The sequence below is a fragment of the Haliaeetus albicilla genome, chromosome 1, assembly GCF_947461875.1.
Source record: "Haliaeetus albicilla chromosome 1, bHalAlb1.1, whole genome shotgun sequence".
Taxonomy (NCBI): Eukaryota; Metazoa; Chordata; class Aves; order Accipitriformes; family Accipitridae; genus Haliaeetus; species Haliaeetus albicilla.
The window spans coordinates 2,913,543-2,925,808 of NC_091483.1; the positions used below are offsets into that span (position 1 = coordinate 2,913,543).

The window sequence follows — 12,266 nt, forward strand, 5'->3', positions numbered from 1 at the left end:
AGATAAACAGCGGCATTACAGTAATCATAACTTACCAATATGGATGTAGCCATGTTTATATAATCTGTTAAGAACCAATGTTAAAATGAGTCCAATATTCCGGGAATTATAATAAGTTAGGTAGATAATCCATCCACAAGACAATATTGTAGCTGTTGAAAGATTAAAATGAATTCAATTATTTTTTAAAGTATGCTGACCTAGATAAAAGCCTTACCTATTAAGACTATAAAGCACAAGAATGTTCTTCCTACTCTCCAAAAAAATTTGAAACTGATGGGACACTTTAATGAGTGTTTTCAGAGAGATGGTATGAGAAGGATGTGAAGACATGGGAGACGGGGAAAAGGGGAAAGGCAAAGTTCAGAAAAATATAGATTCTTCACTGCTTTTCCATTCCTCAATATTAAAAACCCTGTCCTCCAGAGGACCTGCAAAAAGGCACCACATATGTCATTACATCCCTTATCATCCAAGTAGTTAAATTTCATAGATCAAATAATAACATGGATTATCCCACATGGTCATTTATTTCAAAACACCCTAAAAGAAACCAAAAACCACCACAAAAGTCATACTACATTCCTTTTCCTGCCTTCTCCACACCATGAACTGTAAAACAGATTTCTAGTCTTTCATATCTTGGCACAGGAAACAACATTATCACATATGAAACCATTTCCTAAGTTGCTGTATCCTGAGAGAAATGAACCAGTCCTTGGGTTAGCAGAAATCTGTTAACAGTGCAAGCATGGAATTTGATAGGGAAAAAAAGGAAATAGCAATCCAATGAGAAACATGTTTTTAAAAAAAAAAAATTAGGTCTGCTAATCCCCAAAGTAATTTTTACTTTAGTTGATTAAGAGCTAGTAACCTATTTCCAACTACAAGGGTTCTGAAAGCTTCCAGAAGGACAAATCCAAAAGGAATGGGACTGCCAGGGAACAGACTAGTTCTAACTCATTTTACTGATAATTACCACTTTGTTTCATCCAAAGCAGAGTAGAAAAGAAAGCAATTTTTGTATTTGCAGTAACTCTACACATTATACTAACTGAACTTTGTAACAGAAGTTTTTCCTTTATGTATACACTTTATACTGAAAAGCTTAGATTTCTTGTGCCTTTTATGGGAAATCTGAAGTGCAGAAAGGCATACAGGTATGACGCCTTCACTCTGCAGAAAGTAAAAAAAAAACCCCACAAAAAAGTTACAAACACAACCTGTCCTTTTACTGTCCCTGAATTTTTTTTGCAGTGGGATGCTCCACTGCTTTGTAACACCTGTGCTTTGTTGAAAGATGAGGAGAAGGTAGAAGAGACAGACTTGCAAGACTTTGTCTTTTCCTTACTGGAAAATGGATCCAGTGTGGCCGAAATTCAAGTAGCTCATACACTTGGGCAGGTAAGCTGTCTGACATGTAAAACAAATCAAATCTGTGTGGGTGATTACACAGGAACAAGGCAGGGAGGGTTAAAGCTACACCCCAGGAAAGAAACTGCTCTTGGCATTCAGTGAAGGCATACTGCAAGGACAGCATTTACCTCCCCTCGCTTTCAGACGAGTAAGCTACTCACTGCTGGTCCACCATCAATGTAGGGAGAAAGGTGGAATGACTCATGCTCAGAGGGTCTCATTCCAGTAACAAAACTTAATTCGAGATTAAAGTTCAACTAGACACTTAACTTCTACATACCTAAAGCCAAGAAGGTACCCTCTTAAGGTGACATATACTGAGAAAAATCAGCAAACTAGTGCAGTTTCCAGACATTACGGTCCTAATCCACTGCCTTTACCACTAGTCTCACCTCTGCCACAAATTGTAGCCTTTTCTTTCTCCTCAGCAAATTTAGTCTCTGCTATTAAGGGACAGATCCCATAAACTCTATTCATCTCATTATTATATTCTTGATTTTAAAAGCCTCTTCAGTGAAACTACAGTTTGGAAATTACATTTGGAAAGTTTTACTGCATGTGATTTTTAGAAATTATTCTAGAATGGAGCAACAGCTCTTTGAGGAGCATGTTCATTTCTAGAATTCATCACGTCTTTTACAGCGATCAATAGTTAGCTGTTCCAGGATTCAGGAGAAGAAACTATTGACATAATTTTTTGTTCTCTTATAACAGGATGCCATAGGTCAGCAGATGAAAGCAAAGGAGGAAAGGCTGGTTGAAACTGGGTCAGTTAATAAATATTACTTGAATATGTTTCTATCCAAACCTCATAACAACAGGAGGCTACCCAGCTTTTTCTGTTGTGTCATTGTTTCTGGAATAGCAGGTGGTTTCTTACAATTTAAGGGATCAGCAGCTCCCCAAAACTGCATAATTCTATATAGGTTATTCTGCTTGTAGAAAAAGGGGATGGACTATATTATTTCTTGAAGTTCCATCCACCCTTCTATGAAACAGAAATTTGTAAGTTTAATATATTCAAGATAATAAGAAAGCTAAGCAAAGCTTTTGGTTTAAATTATAGCTGTTAAATGGAATTGCTTATATCCTACATACTTTCCAAGTAGAACTACTAGTAGTTTGCTCCAGGAATCCAGCGCAGAGAGGGAAAAACAGAAAAAGAAAATTCTGCAGGCTGCAATTTGACACTTTTATTCTTTCATGAAAGACCCAAACATCTCTAATTCTCAAGTCAAAGCTTCCAGGGACAAATTTTTCAGATCTTTTCTGCATCTGTTCCACATTTTACCGTGAGCAACTATCAGCATGGTCATTCCATTATTTTCATCTTGATTACATTTAGAATTTTACGTTGAGTAGAAGCTTTCCATGTCAACGTAGTAAAAAGTGAAAGAAATAATATTTAGAAAGCACCCTCAGCTAGTTTGCCTATGTCCTTTTCATTCAGTTTGGCCTACTGAAAAATAATTCCAATATGTCAATAGCCATGCTTTACCATCCCAGAAGTCAAAACAAAGTTATTTTTCCTGTGCTGCCCCTCATTCCAGGTCCAAGAATCAAGGCTGAAAAGCAGGCATTCTCTACCTTTGGAAAAGTACGAATTCATCACACACTTCTAGCACTCTCATCCAGACCTGAATACAACTTAGTTTTTATTTTGCTGTCCCTGATCCACATGTTCATAGGCTCAGAAAATAAAAGAAGTACCTACCCAAATATAAACAATGGCACTAGTGTTATAAAAACATGAGCATACCTAAATCAGGCACATTTACAAAAGCAGCCCATAACCGAGTACACAATAGTTTGGCTTAAAGGCTTATTGTGGCACACCATTTAGTCTAGAAGTTATGTCATTAAACACAATAATCTTTATATCACTTTTCAAACTATACCATAATAAATGGCAGATAGGTACATATTGGTATAACAAAGTTATTGTATCTGCCTGTCATGTGCTACAATGCTAATCCTTTCTTATGGTATTACAGTTAATCACCAGCTTACTCTGGTGTTAGAAAAAACTTATTTCATGGAGAGAAGTTCTCACTGAGTTCTTATTTTGCAGAGTTAAAATTGCAGAGCATCGTCCTTTGCACACTGGACTTATCTCCCAAGTGTTGCAGCACAATTAGTATTGGAAACAGTTCTGTACTTTTTCTTTCCTAATTACTTAAGCAGCATTGCTATACTTCACTAAGCAGCTGTATGACAAATAAAAAACTGTTTTCAACATTGTGATGTAATTTGGTAAGAAATTTTATATTGGTATGCCAACATTTAGAGAAGCATGTTTAAAAGTACACACACGAAAAAACATTTAACCAAAACAGAATAGATTCACCTTACCTACTAACAGCCAAACAACATTGGAGTCATGTTCTGTTAGGAAGTCTTCCAACTGTGTGATACTTGGGACAAAACTATCATTTTTTCTTTGATCCATTGCTAAACTGTTTTTGCACCAGCACCTATAGAACTGAAGGCAAAAAAAAAACAAAACCAAAAACAAACCAAAATTAATAACAAGCACAGTATGGTTTGGAGAAAATTGAGTATGTACCCTGTTAAATAACCTCTAACAGTCTGTTTCACACAAATATGAATTTACTGGTTTTATTTCTTCAATAACATCTTCATGATACTCAGCTACCCTTTCTTCTACTCTAGAGCTCCAGAAACACTTCCACTCCTCTCTGCTGAAACAGAGTTTCTAGGCATGTACCTCCCTAAAACGGATTACAGAATGCGAGAATACACTCTCCAAATTTAGTACCCTGAATGCACTATACAGCATATAATAGCAAATAAATTTATAAAACTGTTGTACCATAGCAGTAAGTCAAAAAGTAACTGAACATACAAGTAAAAATGAGTCTGTATTAAGCCTTCTAACATTCAAAAAGGGAATATGAGACAACATGAGACTGAACCCCATGCCCCTGTGGAAGGAAAGGCCGAAGCAGACACCTTCAGGAGTTATGGAAAATTCCCATAACCTCCTAATCAACTGTGTCCATTAATTCTTCTGCTTAAGGATGGATTTGCATCATCTTATAAAAAGTGACTACATAGTATCTCTGTTATAAAGAGCAGAAAACCAGTCCTTCTGATCTTAAACACTTACTCAAACCACCCATAAATCACTTTGCAACTGGGTTATATTAATTAAGTGTGATTAACAGGGAGTAGCTCATCTCCATAACATCTGTAATTACACAGCAATATTTTACTTGCATTAGTTTCATTTGAAGTCTTCTCCCTTGGATGTTATCTGGCAAGCCTTCTTACAGGAAGATAGGCATATAAGCATTAATTCTGCTTTTTTTTTTTTTCCTCCTTTTTTTAAACACCTTCCAGCTCCTGGCAGCCTGTCTTCCTGTCAGTATCCAACCTCAAAAAAACTTAGTAGACTTTATTTCCTTTCTTTATGAAGTCTCTGATGCTCTCCATCAAGAGCTCTAGAACATAAAACTAAATAACATTGGTAAGACCTTAGTTTTTGAGCAGCAAAACATCTTCGGAACAGTCAGTATTTAGAAGTGTTAGCAATAAACTAACAATTTATCCAGTTTTTCCTATGATATCCATACTGCCTCTCACTATTATAACTTGAAAACAAAATGTGGAAAAAGTTGAAGAAACCTGCCTTTAATGCACTTGTTTCTCCCCTACATTTGGGTAAATACAGTACCATGACTTAAGAGCCTATGTTTTGAACTAAAACACGAGTAGAGTCCCAAGAATAAGTGCTAACAATCTGTTTGCTACCTCTTCTGTAAGAAGGAATAGAATAGGGAAGAAAGAACATGAAAGCAATAAACAGAAACAAACAAACAAAAAAACCCCCGAACACCAAAACACCAGACATTGCTTCCAGTAGTGATGATAAAGAAGCCACTAACTTAGCTCCCCTACAAAGAGGAATAATAAGCATCACACACACACCTTAAAAAATAAGCCTTTGTTTTAAAAGGGACGTTACAACAGCAAATTAAATCACATAATGGCAGTGTCATTTGCTTCAAGACATTTGCAGTACCTTAATAAAAAACCCACATGTCAACTTGTATTATGAAGCAGATGATGCCTCTGCAGGCAGCCTCCAAGAGCCTTTAACCCGTGAATGACAGGGTAACCAGAGAAACAAAAATCAACACTTTCAGCAAAAAGGAAGAAAGAACTTGGTTTTTTCCCTTTCTTACAAAGAGGCAACACGGTCACTCTTTTGTGATCAAGACCACGGTGGAAGTGCTGTCAATTGGTGAGGACTGCCTACCACCTTAACAAACACAAACACTATTTCATCTCTCAAGAAAGCAACTTGGCACTTTTTCCTAAGAAATTATCACCCAATGTTACATGATACTGAGACAGGACATTAAATATCATTATGTTCCAAACAAGACTGCAGCAAGACAACTCAGAGACTGCAAGTCATGGGATCCTGATACTTAGTTGCTTAAACAGTGTTCATCTTTTTTTGTCATCACTACCCAGAACCATAAATTGGATATCCTTGGAAGTTTTCTGGACTACATTTGCTATTTGCATGCAAATAAACTCAGGAATCCCCCATCAGTCATCATATGTCAATACATCATTTTGGAGCTCCACAGCTGATCCTTAAACATGCTGCCCACACTGATTTTTTTTTTTTTTTTGTCAGGGCACCCTTCAGCCTTGATCAAATCACCTGAGGAAGAGGATGATGGCAATGAAAGTTTAACCACTCAGAAACAGGCAGCAGCAACACCTGCACTAGATGTGGGCTCTCGGTAAGCATCTCAGATGAACCAGGTGCTTAATCCACTTAAATTATGAAGCAATTTTGGCCATATGAATTAGTGTAATAGAAAGGGGATACACGCAGAGACTGAAGTAGTACACACTGTTTATAATGCCCTTGTGCATTTATACAGCATGGAGAATGAGAGGCAAGATCTGGATCATCGTGTTTGTTACGAGGAAGAGATGCCGAGTTTTCAGGACAGATATTAGCTGCTTTCAGTAACCAGCATTTCTTTCTGTTGACCGTTCTGCACCTAACTGCCTTCATCTTCCACATCCTATATATTATACCCATAGATTTAAATCATGCCTACCTCTCAGCTGCCTGCACTCAAGCCACCCTCTGTTGCATTTATTCCTGCGTGCAAAATGACTTTGCAAGCAGACAAAACATTAACTGTTGCACTCTAACACTGACCCATAGGTTGAGGAGTCTGTAATTTACATTCATCCTGCTACTGTATTCTTCTAAAGTAACAGTATACATTCCAAATCTAAGCCTGAGTGGGAAACTGAGTCTTAACCAACCCTGCTAATACAAGAAAGAAAATCCACCAAAGAGGAAGAGAACTTCAGAACTTCACATTTACCTCTCTGCGCTTGTTTATAGTATTTTCTCAAGGTCTCTACTGTTTTGTGACAATAAGCTCAGTTAACATGCTGGAATAGTCCTAAACCATAGCAAGTGTTTTGGCTTACCTGCCTTTCCCCCCATCTTTTTTTTTTTTTTTAAGCACATCTTTACTCTTCAGTATGTCACTCGTGGCTCTCATTTACCACATACCATGTTAATACATACAAAACATATTAGCTTTCTCCTGGGAGGAGGACAGGAGAAGAAGAGGATCCTGTGGCACTGAAGTGACAGAATCCCAATACTTGTATTTATTTCACAGCAGTCCTTTAAGGGGTTATGTAGTCTTCTTTCTGCAAATGAGATGTATGAAGTAAGGAGAGATAAAGGCCAAATCCTTTATTTATGATGCCCAAACTGGAATACTTGGGGCCTGCTTTTCAGGTTGTGCATGTTTAGAGCACTTGGCATGTTCAAAGCATATAGTGGACTGGCTTGAAGATGTGAGGGTTCAATATTGCTGTAGATTTGCTCCTCCTGATCAGACAGGCTTTCTTTACAGCAGAAACACACACTTAACAGACTTAAAAAATTAATTTTAATTACTTGTGTCACACATTGATCTGCTTTCCTCAGTACTAAAAAGATGCAAGGGATGTTATAATCCTGGGGGATGCACTTCATTTCCAGCCTGCTTCTAGTATACCAAATTCGATCCAATTTTCACAGCAAATATGCTATCCCTAAAGCACCAAATACTCAAAAGCAGCTGCTTCAAATCTTTATAAATACATTTCAATCACACCAAATAGGTAAACTAGTTTTAACCTCAGCCTGACAGATTAACACTGAGGAAAAAAAAACACTGCTTGAACAAAGCCATTAAAAATTTACAGAAAGCATGCCTGTATGAAAAGAGTTGACAGACAAAAAAACATAAGCCCAGTCATCAGGCTCTTGGTCACCAGAGTGCAGTTGCTTGGCAGACAGCTGCAGCCTAGGGAGCAACAACCCACCTGAAAAAGGTCTGTCCTGTACCTATAGCTGAGGATGAAGACAACAGGTATTTTATTCAGTGCCCAAGAGCATTAGGGTAATAGGAGTCTTGAGCTGCATAAGAAAAGGAGAAAAAAGAAGAAATGTCTATTTATCACATCCTTTGTAACACTCTTTTCCTGGCACACCTTGTATAAACAGCTGAATAAAACTGGTATCCAAAGGTGCGGAAAAAAACTAGCATTTCGTGATATTGAGAATAAACACTTTTAATACGGTTATGAAGCAGGTAGGGAAATAATGGGTGCTGCCAATGCCCTTATTACTACTAGAATTCATGGGGGGGAATAAACCAGGAGCTGAAATTCATCAGACATATTCCTCAGATTTTCACAGAAATCGAGCATTGATCGAATATATGTTAATTGATGTTATTAGAGGTTAACTACCGTTCTGAGGATACTCAACTCCCAACCTCTACAGCAATTACAAGACAGTAGAGTCACAATTACACCCAAAATGATACATTAAACAACAGGAGGGAAATTCCCCTGGTCTCAATAAGTGAACATAGATAATACACCTGGATGCTTCACATCTCCAGTAAAGGAGCCATACCCACAGCAGTTCCTTAGAGAAAAGGAAAGAAATGGCATTTTTGCATCCCACCAACTCCATCACTTTCTTTCAAAGGGTCTCCAGCAACAGCTGCTATGAAATCAGAGCTTTAGATAATTAAATGATAGTAGAAAGGAATCTCACAAACATAAACACAACTCAGCTGAGTTTTCCTCTGAAGGTATCATGACATTGTCAGCACCCAGATACACATTAGGCACATTTCACAAAACAAAAAGCTGCCAACCTTGGCACCTTTCCCAAAACACTCCAGTTAGGTCCGAAGACTTCAAATCCGTCCCAGCACAGCTTAGGAAGCTCAGCTATTCTTTAATCAACAAACAAGGGAAAGAGGAAGGAAGAAAAGGAAAGTTGTTCTCAAAAATCACATGTACAAAAAAAATAAGCTAAGTGACAGCAGCCGCACAGCAATTCTGCCATCTGACATGTTGCACTGGCTTCATACTTTACACTGAACTAAACACCAGCAGCTCTTTTTCTAATAACTAAGATTCAGGCCTATTTTCTTCCCCCTCTGCTAGTGCTTGAAGTAACAATAGCGGTAAACTGTAAACAAATTAAGCTAATGCTTTAATTACACTAATGAAATCTTGCTACCACCTCCAGCGGAAACAGCTGAACTAAAAACAGAGCACAGAAGAGAGTCACACCTAGTTAAACCAGTGTGTGAACAGCCTTAGTTAGAAAAACATTTGCGCTACAGCAGCTTACGTTAGTAAATAACACATTTACTTAAAAATTAACTAAATGAAAATTAAAGTATATTCAAAGGAACTGTAAGATAAGAATCATTCTTACAGTAGCCTACCTGATGAGATTTATTTTACCTAACAGAGAAACTGAAACCACCAGAGAAGCATCTACAGTAAAAAAAATTTAAAACAAAATCTAACACTCTTCTGAGAGCAGCGAGAGAAAACAGAAGAAAAATCTAGTATCTACTGATCCAGTGTCCAAAACTGCAGAAGTGACATATTTTTGTTTATTTACTTTTAGTAGTACAGGACATGTTTTAATACAGAAGAAATCAAAGAAACTCTTGCTATGGCAACCAACATACAGTACACTCTTTGCATCACTCAACTGCTAGCCTAGGAATGCCTAACTGAACTTTGGATGATTTTTCATTTCATTTTAATTTAAAAAAAAATAAAAATATGTTGTTTAACCTTGCCTCCCAGACTTGTTCAGGAGAGAGGGTTGTTTTCCTGCTTACATTGCCAGCTGTTGATGCTGCAGAAGAAAAAAAAGGACAAAACCAAAAAAACCCAAACAACAGAACCTAAAGGCTCATAACAGTAGGAAAAAAAAAAAGGAAAAAAAGAAATTCCCTTATGCACACTCCTCTATTTAAAAAAAAAAAAAAAAAAAATTCTTTTTTGGGGCTGGTCTCAACAAGGCAATGACTTCCCCCCCCCCCCTTTTTTTTTTTAATTTGAACTTCAGCATTGTACCTCTGAAATACTCTATGAAATTGAGTCTTCTACACCTTACATATGAATTTTTCCAGAAGTACTTCCTCTAACTTTCTCCTCTGACACACCGTCACGGTTTGGAGAAAGGGGGAAATCTGCCATAAATCAAACTAAAAATCGGTCTTGTGACTACATACACCATCATCCTTAAGTGAACTACATATAGGTCTCATTAGTGTCTGTCCCAGTCTACAATCAACCCAAAGATTTTGGCACAGCAACAAGTGCTATAAGAAGTTATGTAAGAAGATAAAAAGTTACTAGGAGAAGGTAGTATGTCTCAACACCACCGTAAACACAGGATAACTCTGCAACACTGCTAATGAAGAGCAGTAAACTTTGCCTATTTCCCACAGGACAAAATTATGCAAAAGAGCAATTACCAGAGAGCAGCTGATGCATATTTCACATGCCAAAGTTTTCTAAAGGCATACCCAAAAGGGGCGAGTTAGTTCAGCATGCCACACACAAGGATGAGAGCTCTCCCTAGACAAGTCCCGGACGTGCATGTACCTCCACCCAATCAACCCAAGACGATGCACCATGAGCAAAATCTACTCATGCACTAACCTGTTCACGAACACTGTCAAATTGTGCAAATTCAGGCCATGATCCTAAGCGAACATCCCTGAACATCCATTTGGAGCCAACTGCCTAATCGGACCTTAAATACTGCTTTTACCAATGACTATTTGAATAACCTATTAACATACTTTTATAATCAACAGGACTACTCCCTCCTACACTTCAGTTTTTCTTCTCAGTTGCCAAAATTTCTGGCCCAATTGTTTATCTGGTCATCACATTTTACACACAAAAAATGGAAAAAAACCTGCACAGCTACAATAAAAAAAAAAAAAAAAAAAGAGCCAGAAAAGTAGAATTAACTAATCAAATTACACAACACAAGAACTCCCATGGCAACGATCGTGGTCTTTTCTCATATTAAACCTGATAAAATTATCTATAGATAGATACATCTGTTGCAGCAAACTACCAACTTTGGAAGTTTTCCCAAAGTTTCGTGAAGGTTGCTGTGGAGATGTGCCTTAAGACAGGAAACAAATCCAGACATAGATTATGACCAGGATACCGGCTATACACTAATCTTCAAAATACACCTCCACCGTATTAATGTGTTCGAGCATGTTGTATTGATTAATTACATCAGATTTTTTTTATTGACAATGTGAAGCGCAAGCACGTTATCGTTACAGCTTTGGACAAGTCAAAAAGCAGGTGCGTTTTGTGTCAGATGAGCGTGTGTGTGTGTTAAACCCTCTAAGGACGGCGGGCGCTGGCAGAGATCCGTCTTTCACCGGCCAGGGAAAGGAAGAGTGAAACTTTCCTCGCCGGCCAAACAAAACTGGAAGCGCCTGAACTCCCGTCCTCTGACCTGACACCCTTTCTGCACGGCGTTAACCTACAAAAGACATACGCAAAGGGAAAAAAAAAAAACAAAACAAAAAACCAAACCAAAAGCAACAAAAAAACGGGAACCTGTGAAACCGGAGGGGCTTCCTCTCCCACCGCTTCCACGGAAAGCGGACGGGGCCGGCGGAGGAAAGGGGGGACACGCCGGGACCGGTAACACAACGCCCCGTTGTGAGGGGAGTGGGGGGCGACGAGGCGGCACAGGACGATCGCCCCCGCCTCAGCACCGGCGGGCGCGTAAGAAGGGCGGCCCGGCCCCCCAGCCCCCTCCCCGGCACGGCGGAGGCCCTCGCCGGCCCCAGCTCCTCCTGCAGCGGGGGCGGCTGCCGCCCCTCAGAGCCGCCCGGTCGCCTTTTCCCTCACGGAGGCCGCCGGCGGCGGCGACGGGGCCCGACAGGCCCAGGGCCGCCGGCGGGGCCCGATCCCTCCTCAACCAGCCCGCGGCGGACCCGCACCGGGCCCAATCCGGTAGGAACGGGAGTACGATCCCGCCCGCCGCCGCCCCTCCGCACTTACGCCATCGTCCTCCGCGGCGGCTTCACCACGGACCCGGAAGCGGCGGCGGCAGCGGTGGCCGGGGCCCTCCCGCACCTCACGGCAAACGGCGGGCCGCCCCGCCCACAGCGCTGCCGGTTCGCAGCACCGCCGGAGCCAACCGCGAGGCGCCGCCGACCCGCGGGGCCAATGGCAAAGGCGGTGGCTCCCCGAAGGGGCGGGAAGAAGGGGGGCGCGCCGCCAATCGCATGGGGGGGGGCGGGAGAATCTCCCGCCCCTTCACGGTGTGTGGGGGGGTGCGCCGCGCATGCGCAGGCCGTGGCGCAGTTTGGCGGAGCCCCGGTGCTGTGGGTTCGCCTGGTGGTATCTCCAGCCGATAAACACAGCGCCTAAATTTTAATTTCTCTGAGGGATTTTGCAACAGACGCAGCTCTCCGCCGTCG

At 40.3% G+C, this 12,266-nt stretch overlaps 1 protein-coding gene across 9 annotated transcripts in view; it reads right to left on the minus strand.

Annotated features, from left to right (window-relative positions):
• BLTP1 (bridge-like lipid transfer protein family member 1) overlaps nucleotides 1–11,959 on the minus strand; it is a 126,128-nt gene extending 114,169 nt beyond the window's left edge. For all 9 annotated transcript variants that reach the window (XM_069797988.1, XM_069798079.1, XM_069798485.1 and 6 more), the window contains exons 1-3: nucleotides 11,845–11,959; nucleotides 3,769–3,898; nucleotides 36–152 (exon numbers count right to left, since the gene is read on the minus strand). In XM_069797988.1, coding sequence (XP_069654089.1) covers nucleotides 36–152; nucleotides 3,769–3,865 — 214 coding nt within the window. In that variant the 5' untranslated portion in view covers nucleotides 3,866–3,898; nucleotides 11,845–11,959. The remainder of the gene's footprint in view (nucleotides 1–35; nucleotides 153–3,768; nucleotides 3,899–11,844) is intronic.
• Between the last annotated feature and the right edge of the window lie 307 nt (nucleotides 11,960–12,266).